The 16,717-nt window shown below is 36.4% G+C and overlaps 1 protein-coding gene across 9 annotated transcripts in view; it reads right to left on the minus strand.

Annotated features, from left to right (window-relative positions):
• The window catches only part of RAPH1 (Ras association (RalGDS/AF-6) and pleckstrin homology domains 1), a 109,717-nt gene that overhangs the window by 14,278 nt on the left and 78,722 nt on the right, over positions 1-16,717 (minus strand). For all 9 annotated transcript variants that reach the window (XM_064451789.1, XM_064451784.1, XM_064451787.1 and 6 more), the window contains 8 exons: positions 15,572-15,649; positions 14,076-14,235; positions 10,260-10,381; positions 7,971-8,036; positions 6,423-6,566; positions 4,772-4,882; positions 975-1,073; positions 192-312 (listed from right to left, as the gene is read on the minus strand). In XM_064451789.1, the coding sequence (XP_064307859.1) occupies positions 192-312; positions 975-1,073; positions 4,772-4,882; positions 6,423-6,566; positions 7,971-8,036; positions 10,260-10,381; positions 14,076-14,235; positions 15,572-15,649 (901 nt within the window). The remainder of the gene's footprint in view (positions 1-191; positions 313-974; positions 1,074-4,771; positions 4,883-6,422; positions 6,567-7,970; positions 8,037-10,259; positions 10,382-14,075; positions 14,236-15,571; positions 15,650-16,717) is intronic.

Consider the following 16,717-nt stretch of genomic DNA (forward strand, 5'->3'; position numbering starts at 1 on the left):
AATATAATTTTTTAAATATATATACAAACATACAAAAACGTATGTTAAACAAAGTTCTGTTTTAGACTAAACATAGCATAAAAGACCTCAGAAAAACAGCCCATTTCCTGAAATAGTCTCTCCTGAGGTCTCCAGATAGAAGATGACAAAAAAGGTAAATCTCTCTATTATGAGACAGATCACATTATTACCTGGCAAACTAGATGAGCTGGAGCCTGACTTGATACTGGAGCTAGACAAGGAAGTCCAGTCATATGCTGATTCTGTTCTCTTCAATGCTTCCTGATAGTTCATGTATAGTTGCTTCCCATACTAAGCAAAATGACAAACAAATTTAACAACTGTATAGGCTGTGTACCCTTTTCAGACTGTTGAGAAGGACCCCCTCTGGCTTCTCTATTCCACCTTTTTCTCCCCCACAGAGAAACAACAGGCTCTTTATTAAGGAACCCAGCCAACATTAATTCAATGCAGATTTCATTTTGTTTAACCAAGGTGGCAACTCCCTTCCCCCAACCTTTTCCCTTTTTATCAGTGACTTGTTGAAAGAAAGGAAAAGTTTACTTATGCTAGAAGAGGTAGCGTCAAGCCAGAAATGGGCCAATGAATAAACTAAGCCATCCTGGGGACCTTGGAAAACAATTCTGTTTTCTCAATTCTCTTCCCATAAGCCTTCTGTTTAAAATCTGTAAGGAGGCTGGCTAAAATCTAACCATGATGTCAGTTAGAACTTCATCATGTGACAAAGAGGTACAGCAGAAACAAGAAGAAAGGCCCCAGTTACTGAATTATCATAACAACAAAGCCTAACAGTTTTGCTAGGGAATGAAATATGTAAGATTGTAAGTTCATGTTCAGAATAGTTAAACAGAAGGAAGTTAGATTCAGCATGTATTTTGTTACATAACTTTAAATGGTTTCACACATAATGACAGCTCCTGACAACTGTGCAAGACTTGCCGAGAGGAGGTTACCTTAGCAATGCGGATGCCATTGATCCATTGGTGTAAAGTTCTTACATCATCACAGCAAAGATACTTTATATACTGGGATTTCTTCTGGATCTGAGGATGCTGCAAGGAAATTGTTAATCCTCATCAATATTTTAACAGCTACGAATGCAATGAAAGCCATTTGTCTGTTGGGGTCTATACAGACAAACTTAATGCTGGAAGCTCTCCAATAGTAGTCTGTATTTTGAGCCCACTTAAAAATGTTTCAGAATATTTCATGAGGTGGCTGTGGGGATTGCTTCACACACAGATTGGCAGTGTGCCCAGTGTGCACTGATTTCAGCTTTGAAACACTAAGAAAGGGCAAATCTTTCAGTATTTTAGTGCTGTACCTTCTACCTACCAAGAGTCTTCGGTACCTGTAAAGCTCTATATAGAAATCTTTAGAGACTGAAGCATTATAGTCTCAGCTTTTAAAAACCTTTCCTAAACACAAGCAAGAGACTGCCAAAGAGTAAAGAGTTGTCTCCTTTCACTGTTCTATCGACTAATTCACCACCTGAAGGAGACAACTAATACTTCATCTTCCTCTCACACCAAAACAAGCTGGAGGAACACACAAGTACCCGTCATCTCTGCTTTTGTGTGGCTTGAGTGAGACACTCCACAAATGACACACTATTAAGCACAAATCCATTTTCAGCTTGTAGAACCTTCAAGGCCCCCACCCTACTGATACAGGGCTATGATCTAAAATACTTGCTGCTCCCACATGCATGTATTAAAAAAGAAAAGGTGCTGTATTTATCAATTCAGCAGTCAAGAAAGTAATGTATATTTTTCAAAAATCACGAAGTGAAAATCATTCTGGACAGATTATTCAGTTGCTTCCTGTCCATGCTGTAGAAGTTACATGTCTCACAGGTGTCAGGGCAACTCTCAATACTCCAGTTCTTATCACTTCCTCTTGTCACCTGACAGTTCAGTGACACAGAGTTCTGCTAGATGATCATAGGTATTTAAGTTTTACTGAAGACTGTCTGAAACGTATATCAAGGAACTTATCTTTTCAGAATATTTTCTCCTGTTGTTTTCCAAACATAATTATTTCAAAATGAACGCGAACACGTTGATCTCCATAAACAGAATATATATAACTAACTTCTTAATGATATTAGATAATTGTTTTCATTTTTCACCACCAGCCTCTTTCACATATGTGTGTATAACAAGGAAGAGCCTATAGAAGCACAAAAAAATTACTTCACCAACAAGCCATGTTCTTCCTGGACCTATTAAAAATTTGGCTATAAAGAAATAAAAGAACCTCTCAGAAAGCTAACATTTAGGACCAAGGAGCTAATATTATATACTAGCATACAAATGTTACATTTAACAATAGCACAGCACCTTTCTTGCACCATAAGGTTCAAGATAAACAAAGGAAGCAAATATGTAAAGACAAATCCATTCTGGACTTCAGTGACAATCGGCCTTTGAGTTTGTATTTGCCATTCACCTCTCGAAAAACATGTTCATGTTTTGGAGATATTTTGCAGCTTAGTGAATCTTTGTGTCACAAAACTGAGTTTCTGTTAAAAAAAAACAACAAACCTGTATGGCTTCTATACATTGGTACTAATATAAAACATTGATGGAACATTTTAAGAACTGAGGAAGGAAGAACTCCATCCTGCTTAATATAGTAATTTGGTGATTCATCAGTTCCACCCTGAAAACATAGCTTCACTTTGTCTAAGTTACCCAATGAAATCTACCCCATAAATTTACTTAAATAAGCCAACTAGGGACAATTCAGACGCATTAAAATTTCACTTTAACATTTTCATGTCTTCATTTATGCTCAGAATGATAATACTTCTTTTTTAAAAGTCTACTTAGACAGGACTTAGTCTGGTTTACTCTGTGTGGTCAACAAGTCTGAAAAAATAACTCACTCTTAACCTGTCCAAATGATGCAGATAGAAAGTGGCATGTAAACAGAAGAAATAAATTTACTTCAAGGAATTTATAAATACCTACAAACACTGACATTTTGCTTTTAATTGCATTCAATTAAGTGTGCCAATGACGTTTAAGAACGTGGAAAATATTTCCAGTTTCAGCTCCATTCTTTCCCCCTTAATATCATGCCCATATTTGATATTCAGTGTCTATCTCTCAGTGGGCCCAAATGCCCACTGTCTATTGAAAGATGAAATCCTTTTTTCAGACACAAGACAGGCAGCCACACACACCAGGCATGTTAAAACATTCTAATGTACTGACATATGCAACACCACATGAGCTACAAATCAGGGAAGGTAAGAGGTCAAAGAAAAACTCTAAGTGCAACTATAACCATCTCCTGTTACTTGCACCATTTTCAAATCCATGAAGACACTTCACTTGCTATGAACACTGTGAAAACGTGTTATAAAATAGCTTTGTAGCTAGCTATCTTGCAGGAGCTGACACCATTTTGAACACTGTGTGGGAGTCAAGAGAGATGGGGAGATGAGTTGATGCAATTTAAAATAACTTCAAGTACTCAAGTTGTTAATCTCACAGTTTAAGATCAGGTCACTGCTTTCATAATCTTTTTTTCTACTTGTTCTTTCTACCTGTCCTTTATACTCAGAAGTCTTTTCCTTTACAGCATTCCATTTCCCAAAGGTTAGCAATATGGGTAACAATTCTCTAATACCAATTTCTGCACAACTCTGGACCTACACTCTCAGAAGATGGCAACTCTGTTTCAAGGGGTATTATCTCACTGAACCTGAATTGTTGTAAGGTATAGAGTTGACAAAGGGACAAAAAGAGTTCAGTGTTATGTTTTAGAGTATGACGAACAACTAAATAGACTAGGACTCATCAGTCTGGAATTAAGACAATTCAGGGCAATAGGAAAACATTTACAAAGTCATGAGCAGCATGGAGAACAGGCAACAACTGCTCACTAACTGTTCACTTCCTATACAGGAACTAGGGGAAAACAAAACGGAAAGCAACTGATGGCTCAGGACAAGTAAAATAATGGAGAAGGTGTACATAACTGCTGCAGCACTCTAAAAGTATCTTGGAATGACAGAAGAGACAGGGCATACTCGAGTAAGAATGCACCTAGGACTACTGAACAGCCAAGGTCCACTCCCTGGCTCCCTAAATTTCTAAAGGCTGAAAAAGTATTCTGTGGAAGAGTCTCTGCAAGACTGTCCTGTACTTCTGATTTTTTCCTAAGCAGCTTATAAAGAAAGTCCACTGTCAGAGAAACCTAGAATGCTAGACGAATCCAGTAAAGCCATTCTTCTGTTGCTCTCTATGACCTTTTTCCTCTCTCACCATGCAAACCACACAGATCATCTGGCAGGAGAATGAAATCTGTCAGCTTGATGGGGAAGAAAGTGATTCATAGCCATTTCTTCCCTCTGCACTAGTCCCTGCATTGCATTTTATATTTTTTACTGTATTTCTGTCAAGGAGGATCATTACTACAACTTCACAGAAAATGTAGTTAAACATAGCTTTCTCATTGTCACTGTAGTTTACAGCAATTTACATTTCTGATGTGCAGAATGAAAATAATTCAGAAATTCACCCTAAAAACTGAGATGCATAGTTTCCCAATTGTTATATTACTATAGGAAGTGTATTCCATATTATAGTCTCTCCGAAGATTAATATTGGATTCATCAGCTCTTGTTCACAGTTAGGAAGTGTAGTTATTATAAGACACTAAGATTAATGTGGAAACGTTTCAAGCTCTTTAATTGCTCTTTGCAGTATGAGAATTTTTAAAACAATTAATGGATTACCTTTAGCACTAAACAATAGTCTGTGGGTGCTTTGTATTTGTTCCGATAATCCTGTCCATAGTAAACATTGACATGATCTAGCTGTAGAAAGCACACGAGATCCCGCGAGACCTATGAAATATAAAAATAATCCTTTACAAAGAATCTTTATAAGACCACCACAGGCATGACAAAATCAATCTACTGTTAAGATCCAATACTAATATAAGGGCTACTTCAGTTCCAATATTAGTCTCATCCTGATTCAAAAACTATCAACACAAGAAGGAAATTCAGCTGTGTAAAACTCTTGCATCAGATGTTAATTTAAAACCAGGATATCCTTTTCCAAATTCAGTCTGATTTTTTGTATTCTGTCTCCATTTTGCCTTTTGACAACAATTTACATCAGACAACTAATGTTTATTCACAGTTGTAATCAGGAGAAAGTAAATAGGATTGGTTGACCGGGAACTTTTAAACAGTTCCTGGTTACGTTTGAAAGGAGGTGGTAACGAGGTGGGTGTTGGTCTCTTCTCCCAGGTCACTAGCGATAGAACGAGAGAAAACAGCTTCAAGCTGCGTCAGGGGAGGTTTAGATTGGATATTAGGAAAAATTTCTTTACTGAAGGAGCAATCAGGCACTGGAACAGGCTGCCCAGAGAGGTGGTAGAGTCACCATCCCTGGAGGCGTTTAAAGGATGTGTAGACATGGCACTTCAGGGCATGGTTTAGGAGACATGGAAGGGTTGGGTTGATGGTTGGACTTGATGATCCTAGAGGCCTTTTCCAACCTTAATGATTCTATGATTTCACCTTGGTGATAATAAAGGTGTCCAAGTTCCAGTGTGACTGTGAGTGTAATTCTAATTATGTTTGGCAGTGATTGTAAGGCATGGAATTTCAACAGGCTATCTTGCATATAGATTGTTTTAACAAAGCGAAAGACCGCGGAAAGAACATCTGAGATGTATTCAGCTCTAAAGGGAGCTGATGCACTGACAGAAATTTCCTCTTCATTGCCAGCTGTGTGGGAAATGGATTTCCTGTACTGGGGATCAGCTGAGGCTGTCAAGAGTTATGGATTCATGCACAACTTGAACTCACAGTAGTTCAGCCTTGAAGCTGTAATGCATTTGTAGCAGCTTTCTATTTACTTTTCGTTATTGGTACACACAGAACAGCAGTTAGGTGACACTGAAGAAATTGTACTAATTTTACTAGTTTGAAAACACGTAACAAATTGGTCTGAAAAGAATCCCATTTATACAAACTAAAACCAATACAATTATGCAGACTGATTGTGGAGTTGGTCTGATATTTTATGATTGGCATTTGCAGTGCAATTTTGTCTTTTATCTCAATTCTGCTTGAGAAAAGACAGCCTCTTAACTCCATCAATCATTTTTCCTCAAGTGTTTCTGAACACCTAACCCCAAGCTCACTCAAAAAGAAGACCCTTGTCATCTTGTATTTTTAAGTTTGGGTTTACACCCTTCACATCAAGTGCTAACACAGTAATTTACACAATATTTCCATGATAAAGCTGCACTTCTAAAGAAGGGATGTGGCACTAAGCAAGGCACAGTGAAGCCAAAATTTAAGGCTGACCCTTGTGTGCACGATCTACCAGCAATAAAGAATTCAGGGAAATTGCTTTAAAATAACATACCTTTGCCTTCCCTTTAGGGACATAATAGATGCCAGAAGCTCGAAGAAGAAAGTAACGTTTCTTCCAAGACTTCTTACCATCCTCTTTGAGCCACAAAACTCCCTCAATCTCTGGCACAGTCACAGAACTTCCACAGAAACATTCCTGTCAATAAATAAAGTGGTTTGGGAAGAGAGAAAGGAAGAACATACAGCATGCAGTGGCTTGTTTTTAATGACTGAAATTCTGAAAGTCTTTATTTCAGGAATGCACACATAACAGGCACAGCTCTTTTTTTCATGCATCAATATAAATTAGAGATTAACTGTAGAAGGTATAAGGTAGTTTGGACAAATACAATGTGGAATTTTAGCACTTTCTCAGCGCAAGAATGACAACAAAAACATTAGCAGCTACTGTAAAGATTTTCTAACAACTGCTTACCAGTAACAGATCCTCCAATAGTTTTAGTGGCTTTAAAGTCATGAGGTGACTTTATAGATGTAGCCTCATAAGTCTAAGTATACACAAAGCCTTATTACAAATCCATCAGATACAACTATAATTGCTGCTGCTACTAACTGCCAACACTACAACTTCTGTTAAGGTTCTATTTATAAAAAGCTAACAGAGGAAAACAAATGCTTTAAATACACTCCAGATTAATATGCAGCACAGAGATTTATGAGTAATCCTAGAAGACAAAGAACTAGATAGAATTACAACCCTCTGCATATCATGGCTTCAAGCATCTTTTTGATCGACAGTATTCACATGACCACTTACTAAAATCCATGTTAATAATATACTAAGAACATGCATATGCTACTTGTAAGTCCAAAATTAAATACAAAAATATTTACTTTTGTGTAACTATTGAATCATAATCTTTATTCAGGAAATCAGGTGGAAGCTATGAGGTTTCAGCATAGGTATGACTCTACAAAACCATTACAAAACCATTCAGTTTTCAGCTTATGGAGGCTACGTTTACTGTTTGCTTTATTTGCTCCACCCATTTTTATTGTTTTCCTTAGTTCTGTAAACTATTTAATGTGTTCGATATTAATTGACTTCCTTTTCTGTCACTCATTTTTTAAAGTTATATTTGGTTATTTTAAAATGTAACTGAAAAAAATTTAACTAATTTGCTTACTAACAAAATCTAAAATATTAGTATAGACCAGTCACTGAACCAATGCTACAGAATTTTGTAGAGAATAATCATTTGAAGAGTACAAGTAAAAAAATCTCTACCACCACAGGTCAAAAAGCAGGTGACAGCTCTGCAAATTTGACTGGTTTTAGCCACAGTTAAAAGTACCCTCATTTTGATTATCACTGTGTACAGATTTTTAAACAAAATAAAGATATATTTTTATTAACTGATTGTATCTGAAATGGGGTAACATCAAAATAGCCATCTATCTCAAATGTAACACATTCCATTCACAGCCGTTCCAGAATTACATTCATCTCTCTCCACTAATTTCAATCACCACAACCTTTTGGAGTTTATCTTCAAGCTCTGAAATGACCACTATATCCTTTTTGTTTTGGCAGTCTTACCTCTAGCAGCACCTCTTTATTTCTGTCTGCCATCTCAGAGGTTTCTTTCTTCCCTAGAAGATAGTTCTGTAACAAGAGAAAGCTTAATATTTCTATAGGCATTCTGAAATCAGGCCAAATAACATTTCTTAATTACCTTTCTGTAGCAGTAAGAAAAAAACAGCTATTACTTAGAGATCAATACATTAACTGAACAAAACTTTGTAGTCCACTTGAAACTATCAGACAGACTGCTAAGTAATACCTGGAACTAAGATATAACCATCTTTTCCAGAAATATCAATGAGTCCATACTCTTAAGTAACAGCCTCAAACAACAATGTCCTGGTTTTCCACCAAAGAAACTGCTGCCTGGTACAATGCATCCAAAAAAATACTATGAACTTGAAAATCCCACAATAACAGTATTTAAAAAAACAGAGATCTTTAAACTTGTTACATACTGCCATTATTTATGTGTTCACAGAAGCACACACAGAAGCCACATACTACTTTCCATCTTGCCCTGACAGTTTTGCTGAGTAAAAATATTTATTTTTCATGAAGAAATAATGAAATACTACTTGTCTTCTTAAAAGGAACCTAACTATGCATAGGTACTTGTTGTGGTTCAGCCCCAGTCAGCAACTAAACACCACACAGCCGCTCAACTCACTGACCCCCGCACCCCTGTGGGATGGAGGAGAGAATCGGAAGAACAAAAGCAAGAAAAAAAAAAACTTGTGGGTTGAGATAAGAACAGTTTAATAATTAGAATAAAATAATAACAGCAGCAATAATGATAATATAACAGAAAAGGGAAAAAAACAGGGAAAAGACCAAAAACACAAACAATACAACCGCTCACCACATGCCGACTGATGCTGCTGGTCCCCGAGCCACGATTGCTGCCTGCCTCCCCCGGCCAGCTCCTCCCAGTTAGCATACTGGACATGAATTTATATGATATGGAATATCCCTTTGGTCAGTTTGAATCCGCTCTCCTAGCTGTGCCCCTCCCCTCCCGGCTTCTTGTGCACCCGGCAGAGCATGGGAAGCTGGAAGAGTCCTTGACTAGTTCAAGCACTACCCAGCAACAACCAAAACATCTGTGTGTTATCAACATTGTTTTCACACTAAGTCCAAAGCACAGCACTCTGCCAGCTGCAGTGAAGGAAAGTAACTCTATCCCAGCTAAAACTGTGACAGTACTGTATCTTATTTAATAAGAAGTTTTGTACTGTTCTTCAGCTTGGGAAGGACTGGGACAATGAAAATTTTCCTCTTCCTAAACCCTAGCTCTTACACTGGAAGAAAACAATATTCACAAACTTTAGCCAGTTCAGTATTTTAAACCAAGGAGAAATATTGGTTTTATGCTGGCACCTCATTCTTGTTGACAGCGTCTATTGTATGTACTGATAGTAGCCGTATTAACTACATGCTTTTCAAAAGAATTTAGTTTTGCTGCTTCAGTGCAAAGCACTTGAGTAAGACCTGGGTTTCAATTCTTGCTTTAAAAAAACAAAACCAAGTACACTGATGGTGTCTCAAAGAATGAGCATGCAAAAATAATCTATGACCCCAAAAGGGGATACATCAGGTAAGAGTTAGGAGTCAGATCAAGTGATATTATATCCAGTTCTTCAAAGAGTCACCTTCAGCTTTTCTGTTTCTTTTCCTTCGCTCCCTTACAATACTGAACTGCTGTTGGATATCAAATCTGTAGCTACCATTTGAGAGAAGAGAGGCATTTGATGCCATTTGAGAAAGGGGCCTTTGGTTTCCTAGCCAAGGAACAGGAAACACAGGTGAAAAGAGGCAGGTCCCAGCTTCCACAGGGAGGGACACATGCTCTCTTCTCTTCACTTGCTGTTTGACCCTGGAGTAGCTATCCTCTTAAGATTTTCTCTTCCTGTTCTTGCCGGCAACGCAAGAATGCACAGTAGGGAGGCATTACTACTAGCAATACTTGTCAACACCCTTCTTGCATATTTACATATTTCAAGAGCACTAAGTATTGGTGTAAATGCCATGAAACTGCCTTCATCTCCATGAAAATTACCCACAAACACATTAGCAAACAGATTGCTTCAGCTCATGATTTTCTGCTAGGGACCTGATTTTGTGCCAACCACAACATGGAGGATGTACACAGTACCTAAATGTAAAGTTGCCTGTCATTTTAATACATACACAAGTATCAAAGCACAAGTATGGAAATGAATGCCACCAAAAAAAAGTAAGAAACTGCAATCAGGCATGCATACATCCACGCAGACACACATTCAACATGAATCTCAGGCTTACCTGGGGATTCTTGAAAAGTGCATATTTCTCTATACGTTCCACAAACATTAGTTTGTTTTGACTATCTCTTGTCCAGTTCAGAAGGTTTTCAACTAAATTTTCATGATCTTCGAAGATCCTTTCTGCAGCAATAATAGGAGAGCAAATACATTTGAATCTGTCACATTTTGCAACAGAAACTACTCTGTAGTCATATCTGGGAGACAAGGCATACACATAGAAAAAACAGAGTTCAAGCTCTACTAAAATGGGGAAGAAGTTTACACTAAGAAATTAAAAGAACTTAGTCAACTTTCAGACATGCCTGGTTTAATTTTACACATACACTCAACACACTTGCTTCTATTTCTTCAGGCTTATAGTTCCAGCAATATATGAATTGGTTTTCTTTTTTTACCTGACAAAGCCTACCATTTCACATGAACACAAATGACATTTCAAATGTTATGAGTACAAATAAGAAGGTTATCACATTTATATGTACTCCGGTCCACACAATCCCTGGAGGAATTTATTAGGCAGCTTTTTCAGCACAAAATTTGTTTCTACATCCCCAATCACTATCTCACTTATAAAGTATCAAAAAAAGTAATAGACAATGATCAGAGGGAAAACAAAATGCTTCCGAAATGCGGAACACTCATAGTTAGTGGGAGTACTGTAGAAGTCTGAAAACTGACACTTTCTTACAATCTGTCTTGCTGAATAAATGATGTATCAACATGGCTTCTAAGAACTCTGAGTTTTGACTCTCTGTTGAAATAGTTATCACTAGTACAAGATAATGAAAATAGGCAAAAGAGGGGAAGAAAAAAAGAGGAAAATTTACTGAAATGGTAGAGAAATATCTGAAAGCCCTTATTCTAAAGCAAATAAGGAAGCATACACCTTTGGGAAACCACTAGACTAACTTTCTCCTCCCTTCTAAGACACTGAAGTAGAATCTTGCTTTCTGCAATTTGTTCTCTCTTCACATAGGCCACACAGTGGCATTTCAGCAAACCATTTCTTTCAGAATCCTTTGGTACTTGCTTGACCTTTCGGTTGCATCTGAAAGCAGAACATATTTTTTTCCCCCAAAATCAATTACACCACATTTTTACAGAGGGTATACGGCACTGAACACATCCATACCTAGGCGCTATCACTAATGAAGAACGGAGATGATGGATGACATCTCCACATCTTCAGTAATTAAGAACACTAAGCAGAGTGAACGCAACAAAACATCATCTGTAGGGAATGAATTAAGGTTTGAGATGACAACACATCACTGAGGTCTCAGTGAAATCTTTTTAAGAGGCTTTGAAGTTACAACTCATGACTTCCATCAAACTCTATCAGCAGCACAGCAATACTGTCTTCCAAGAATGTAAAAAAAGTGTTACCTAACAGAAGTACAAACCAAAAAAAAACTTCTGAGGACTGTGGTACAAAAGTTTAAATCTCACTGCAGCCTCTTACTGAAACTGGATAGCTTTCAAAATATATCAACTGTTATCACAAGAAGAACAATAACTGAACTCAAACACAAAACAACTTTCACTGAGTGTAGATGTTCCTATAGTATGCAAAATTGCATATAATGCAGTGTTCCTATTAAACATACCCTCTAGAATTAAAACATGGTCACCCACAGATACTTCATAGACATACTCTGCTCTAACTAAAAAAAATGAAAACAACCTTTCTCCCAACCAAAAGAAACCTTCCAGAGTTGTTTCTGTTACAAACTTGCAGGGTAAAACTGGGTAAAGCATTTCATTCTGAATTCTGGAAATAATATCAGTTCCTCTGAAAGTACATATAAAGCTGCTGGTTAAACCATTAGATAGTAACAGGTGGCCTTCCACTTCAAGTACATGTACCTATAATCAGACTCCTCAAAAAACTAATTAACCATATACATTTGAAGCAGACCACATAAAATCCAAAGACAATCAGGAACTCCAGAGGCCTCATGTCTTCCTCCAGTTTGTTAGCTTAAAGCTTTCACTACATTTTATTTAACTGTGTGATTCATGAGCAATCAACTGACAAGACAACATGGTAAAATACACCTATGTGTACATAGGTAGTCTGTGTCTTGCTAAAGGAAAATGCTATAATAAAGGTGCTCCTTCCTCTTACATAGGCATTGTCAGAAAAACACATTTCAAAAGATGAATCACTGGCAAAACAACACAATACAATACACAATAGTACATAGGGCGAGGGCTTTGTTGAAATAATTTTTTTGTATGTTTTTCAAGTTTCAGTATAAATATATGTATCAAACAGGCTGCATTTTGGATTGTCTTTAAAACGAAAAAAAAAAAAACAAACAAACCACCACATATTTGAAATTATGACAAACTACCTAACAGTTGCCCTACCAAGGATCAAGGAAAACCAAACTGAAAAATGAAAGAGGAAGCAGAATTCTACCGTCTTGCATCTTTCTTGGGTTTCTCACATTGTAGTCTGAATTTAAAATTCTGTAATATAAGTTGTTCTTTAGCTTGAAACTCTTTCAATACAGCCGTCAGATTCTGTCATTCCCAGTATGTCTCTGAGCCCATGCAGTAGGGCATGCATATACTTGCAAAACACCCAACAAGAGAGATTTGTAACCCTGGTTTCATTTAAAATAAATCTTAATTCAGTCGCACTGTTAATTTGGATAAATATCAGTTTATCTTTCTGTCTGCAGCCTAGCTGACAGAAGTTTCAACAGAAGTTGAAAATATTTTTCCAGTATTTTGTTCCTTCATTCTTTCGAGGCTGCACAGTGAATGGAAGTGTCTTACGAAAGCAAATCTAGGATGGGAAAGACCCCTGGTTGAGCCTTGAGTTCAGGATCCTGCTACCTACAAATTCAGAGAGGTTTCAGTGACAGAAACAAAACTATTGCAGAACCAGTAAGATTATAGAACTAATAAGGTAAAGTGTTACAGAATTGCTTAATTTGGATTTACATAGAATTTGTGCAAGTTCTTTCTGGTTCCCAAATTGGGCAACTTTTAAGATTTCATTTATTAAAATGTTAAGGTTTTGAGCCTATTAAGATGTTATTTTTTGTAAGAAAAGTACAAGAATCGAAGGATACCTTGTCACCCTACAATAGCCTTTTCTGTCTAACAATAAGCAAAGTTAACACACTACACTGCTTGAAATAGAAAAGGTTTCAGCACAAGAGAGAAAAAATATTAATTTGCATTTTAATTTGAAATCCAGATATTTGGGTTCAGTTCTGGGCTTTTCTTTAGTCAATGGTTAAGGTGCTTAACATCTCTTTGATGTAATTCTTCTCCATTCTATACCATCCACTCAGATGGTATATCCTTTGGCTAAATGAACAACTTACACTGTCGTATGTGCAATGCAGCGCAAAGGAGCTTTAACTGCCCTTAGAGGCATATTACCAATTGCATTAAAATATTTAACAGGAAAAAAACAATGTAGACAACTTTTTGTAATAAAAGCTATTAGGATCAGTAGAAAATACTATTTAGCAAGAAAGATGAACAGTAAGTTTTTTATCCCTTACCTCTTTCTTCTGTGAGGAACACATCAAAACCAAGAGGCTCAGTGATTAGACATTAGTAAAATTCCTATATCACACCTTAGAATTTAGACATGCTTTCAACATGAAAGAAGAAAACATTTCCAGATCATTCTGAAACAACATCATTCATGAGCTTTATTACATGAATTAACATTTACTACAAGAATGAATGGGATGATGAATAGTACGAAGAATTTAAATCTTTCTGAGGACACATAAATAGACAAGTATTACATCAATAGATAAGAATTGTGTTTATAATTACTTACCCATTTGCAATTCAGAGATGGTTTCCACCAATGACCAGTCTAAACTGTAACCACAATGCGATTTGTCCATCAGATTGTCTAATACTTGTCTGACTGTCTGCCTCTCATCCACCATCATTGTTTTTGAGCTGTCATCAGACATATGGACTCTGATCACCAACTATTAAGCAGAAAATTAGGAAAACAAGAAGGATTAATTTCCCACATTTCAAATAAAAACATATTTTTTATGATCTTGCTTCTTTTTCACAGATTTTGTTAAAATGGAATAAACTATTAAGTTCAATCAAGACACTCCCTCAAAATGTAAAAAGCCATAAATGATAGTTAGATATTTGTATCACGGACACTTAACAAGATACTGTTTTCCTTCAGTATAAGAGAGTAAATATAAAGGTCTTCCCAATACAATGCCAACATGCTTTAATTGTGTTAAGGAGAAAAAAAAATCCCTCCTCCCAAAGTGTCCTGTTCTGATTAATGAAGTGTCTTTGTGACAATTTTTGTCACATCTCTAGGTGGCACAAACCAGATACAGAGTTCTGCACAACCTTGTATAGAAACAGAATTTTTCAGATTTGCAATTCAAGCTTTCTGCCTGCTTCCCCCACATTTTCTAAAAACGCTGATTATGTAAACAATATACCTATACTAAATCTTCTGGGCAGTACGAAGCATTAGTGCAAAAGAAATCTGTTTCTAAAACACAATGGCTTTTCATAGGCACTTTAAAGAGGTCACTGTCCAGAAAGAAAACTGCAGCCATTTTTTTAAGCATTCAAAAAAACTTAAGACAGTAATTCTTCTTGCCAGTCATTTATGCTTCCTTTTTTTATACCTTGTTCATCTGGAAGTTAAAACATACTAGTTGTAATACACTGTTAATTCCCTTCCAACCAGGACAGTTTTTCAGCTTTTGATATATAAACACTAAATGTAAAAGACATTTTAAGCTACTAAAAACCTCCAAACATAAAATAAGAGGGCTAAATTTCAAGGGAACACTTTATATTCTTCGATAGCGCATCAAGTAATGTCAGTAGACTTTCTCCACTTGGTAACCCCTGTCTGTAGTCTTGAATGCTTGTATTATTCCATTTACCACTGGAAAATCCTGCTATGCATAATGGGGAAAGGGGGTCTGTAAAGAAAACAGAACCATATTTTAAATGTGTGACTGCTTAAGGTACAAAGACAATCTCAGCAGGCTGCACCTTCATTTCAAGTCTGGGTAGAAGCTGGCAGAGTCTTCTCAATATGCACTAGCTGCAAAACAAGCTATTCCTTAAAAAAAACCCAAAATGTTATTCCATATGCTAGGATTTTCTTGATTAGGTCTAGCTTAGATGAGAAAGCACATTATCACTCAAGATCACAACGCTACAGTGTTCCTACTTTCCTGAGGGCAACTTAAGGGTAATAGACACAAGTGAGAAGATTTTTGTCTGCATTTTCCAGGTGAAAAAGTATCTTATAAACCAGTAGAAATTACTTACCTTTTTCACTTGTGCCTCTTTAATCTTCTCTAAAGCAACCCTAATCTTCTCAGCTTTGAGTTTAGCAGCTTGTTCCTCCTAGGGGACAACACATAGAATTCCAGTTAACACAAACTTCAGTCTGGTTTTAGTGGATTTAATTCTGAGGCTACCATGCTTTAAAACATGAACTGAAATGCTGATTTACCCACCTATAAATCCTCAACTATTTCTTAGTGATGGTGAACACTATTATTTTTTAAGACAAAAAGTGTTACTATATACATTTAACATTTAGAAATACAACTGCCGTTATCTCCCAAAGAACACACCGGAAGTATATATTTTGTATAGACACCTTTAGTATTTCTCTGTTCTTCCATATTGTATGTAGCCTTGTGCATTGCTACTAAGTATTTTAGCATATCATGTATTTACAGTCATAGACTCGGACAATACATATTCAACAAGAGAGTAAAACTGAGTACACCCAATACGTTTTTGGTTGATCAACATAAAACATAAATAGCACACTGAGAAATATCAGAATTTAACAACACACAGGAAATATGGAAAACAGGTCCTATAAATAGGATTCCACGCTAGGTGCATTGGTATGGAAGATTTTAAACTCCTAAATCCATTTGCAATAAGTAAGTAGCTTGAACACTCCCTTTATCCTTACTAAATCCAGGCTGTACCTCTCTTCACTTTAAGTATTTTAAGACACATAAAGCAAACGAGCATTCTTTTCTTTGTAGCTCTTCTAGAGTAATCTATTTTTCTTACAACTGGGAATGCATTAAAAATTCAGATTATTTAAATCTATTCTATCTGCTGATGCTAAAGGAATCTGTATATTGTAAGATCAGCAATGCTGTTTTTTCATTTCTGAAGATTATTGATATTTCTGTTGAAAGTGGATTTGAAATACGCAGCTGAACAAACAACCACTCTTTTTAAGATGCCGTATGCAGGTTTCATATTTTAGAAATCTTAAATTGTGGATGTTCGATGTGGCTAATATCTAAAAGCATTATAATTATTTAAACATATCTAGAAAATAAATGAACATATTAAACGAATCCCCTCCAAAATATTCAATCTCCTTATAAATGAAAAATTTAAACTTTTCTCAGATCAAAAGTAGCACAGCCCATCACAACA

Source organism: Phalacrocorax carbo, chromosome 5 (assembly GCF_963921805.1).
Source record: "Phalacrocorax carbo chromosome 5, bPhaCar2.1, whole genome shotgun sequence".
NCBI classification, from domain to species: domain Eukaryota; kingdom Metazoa; phylum Chordata; class Aves; order Suliformes; family Phalacrocoracidae; genus Phalacrocorax; species Phalacrocorax carbo.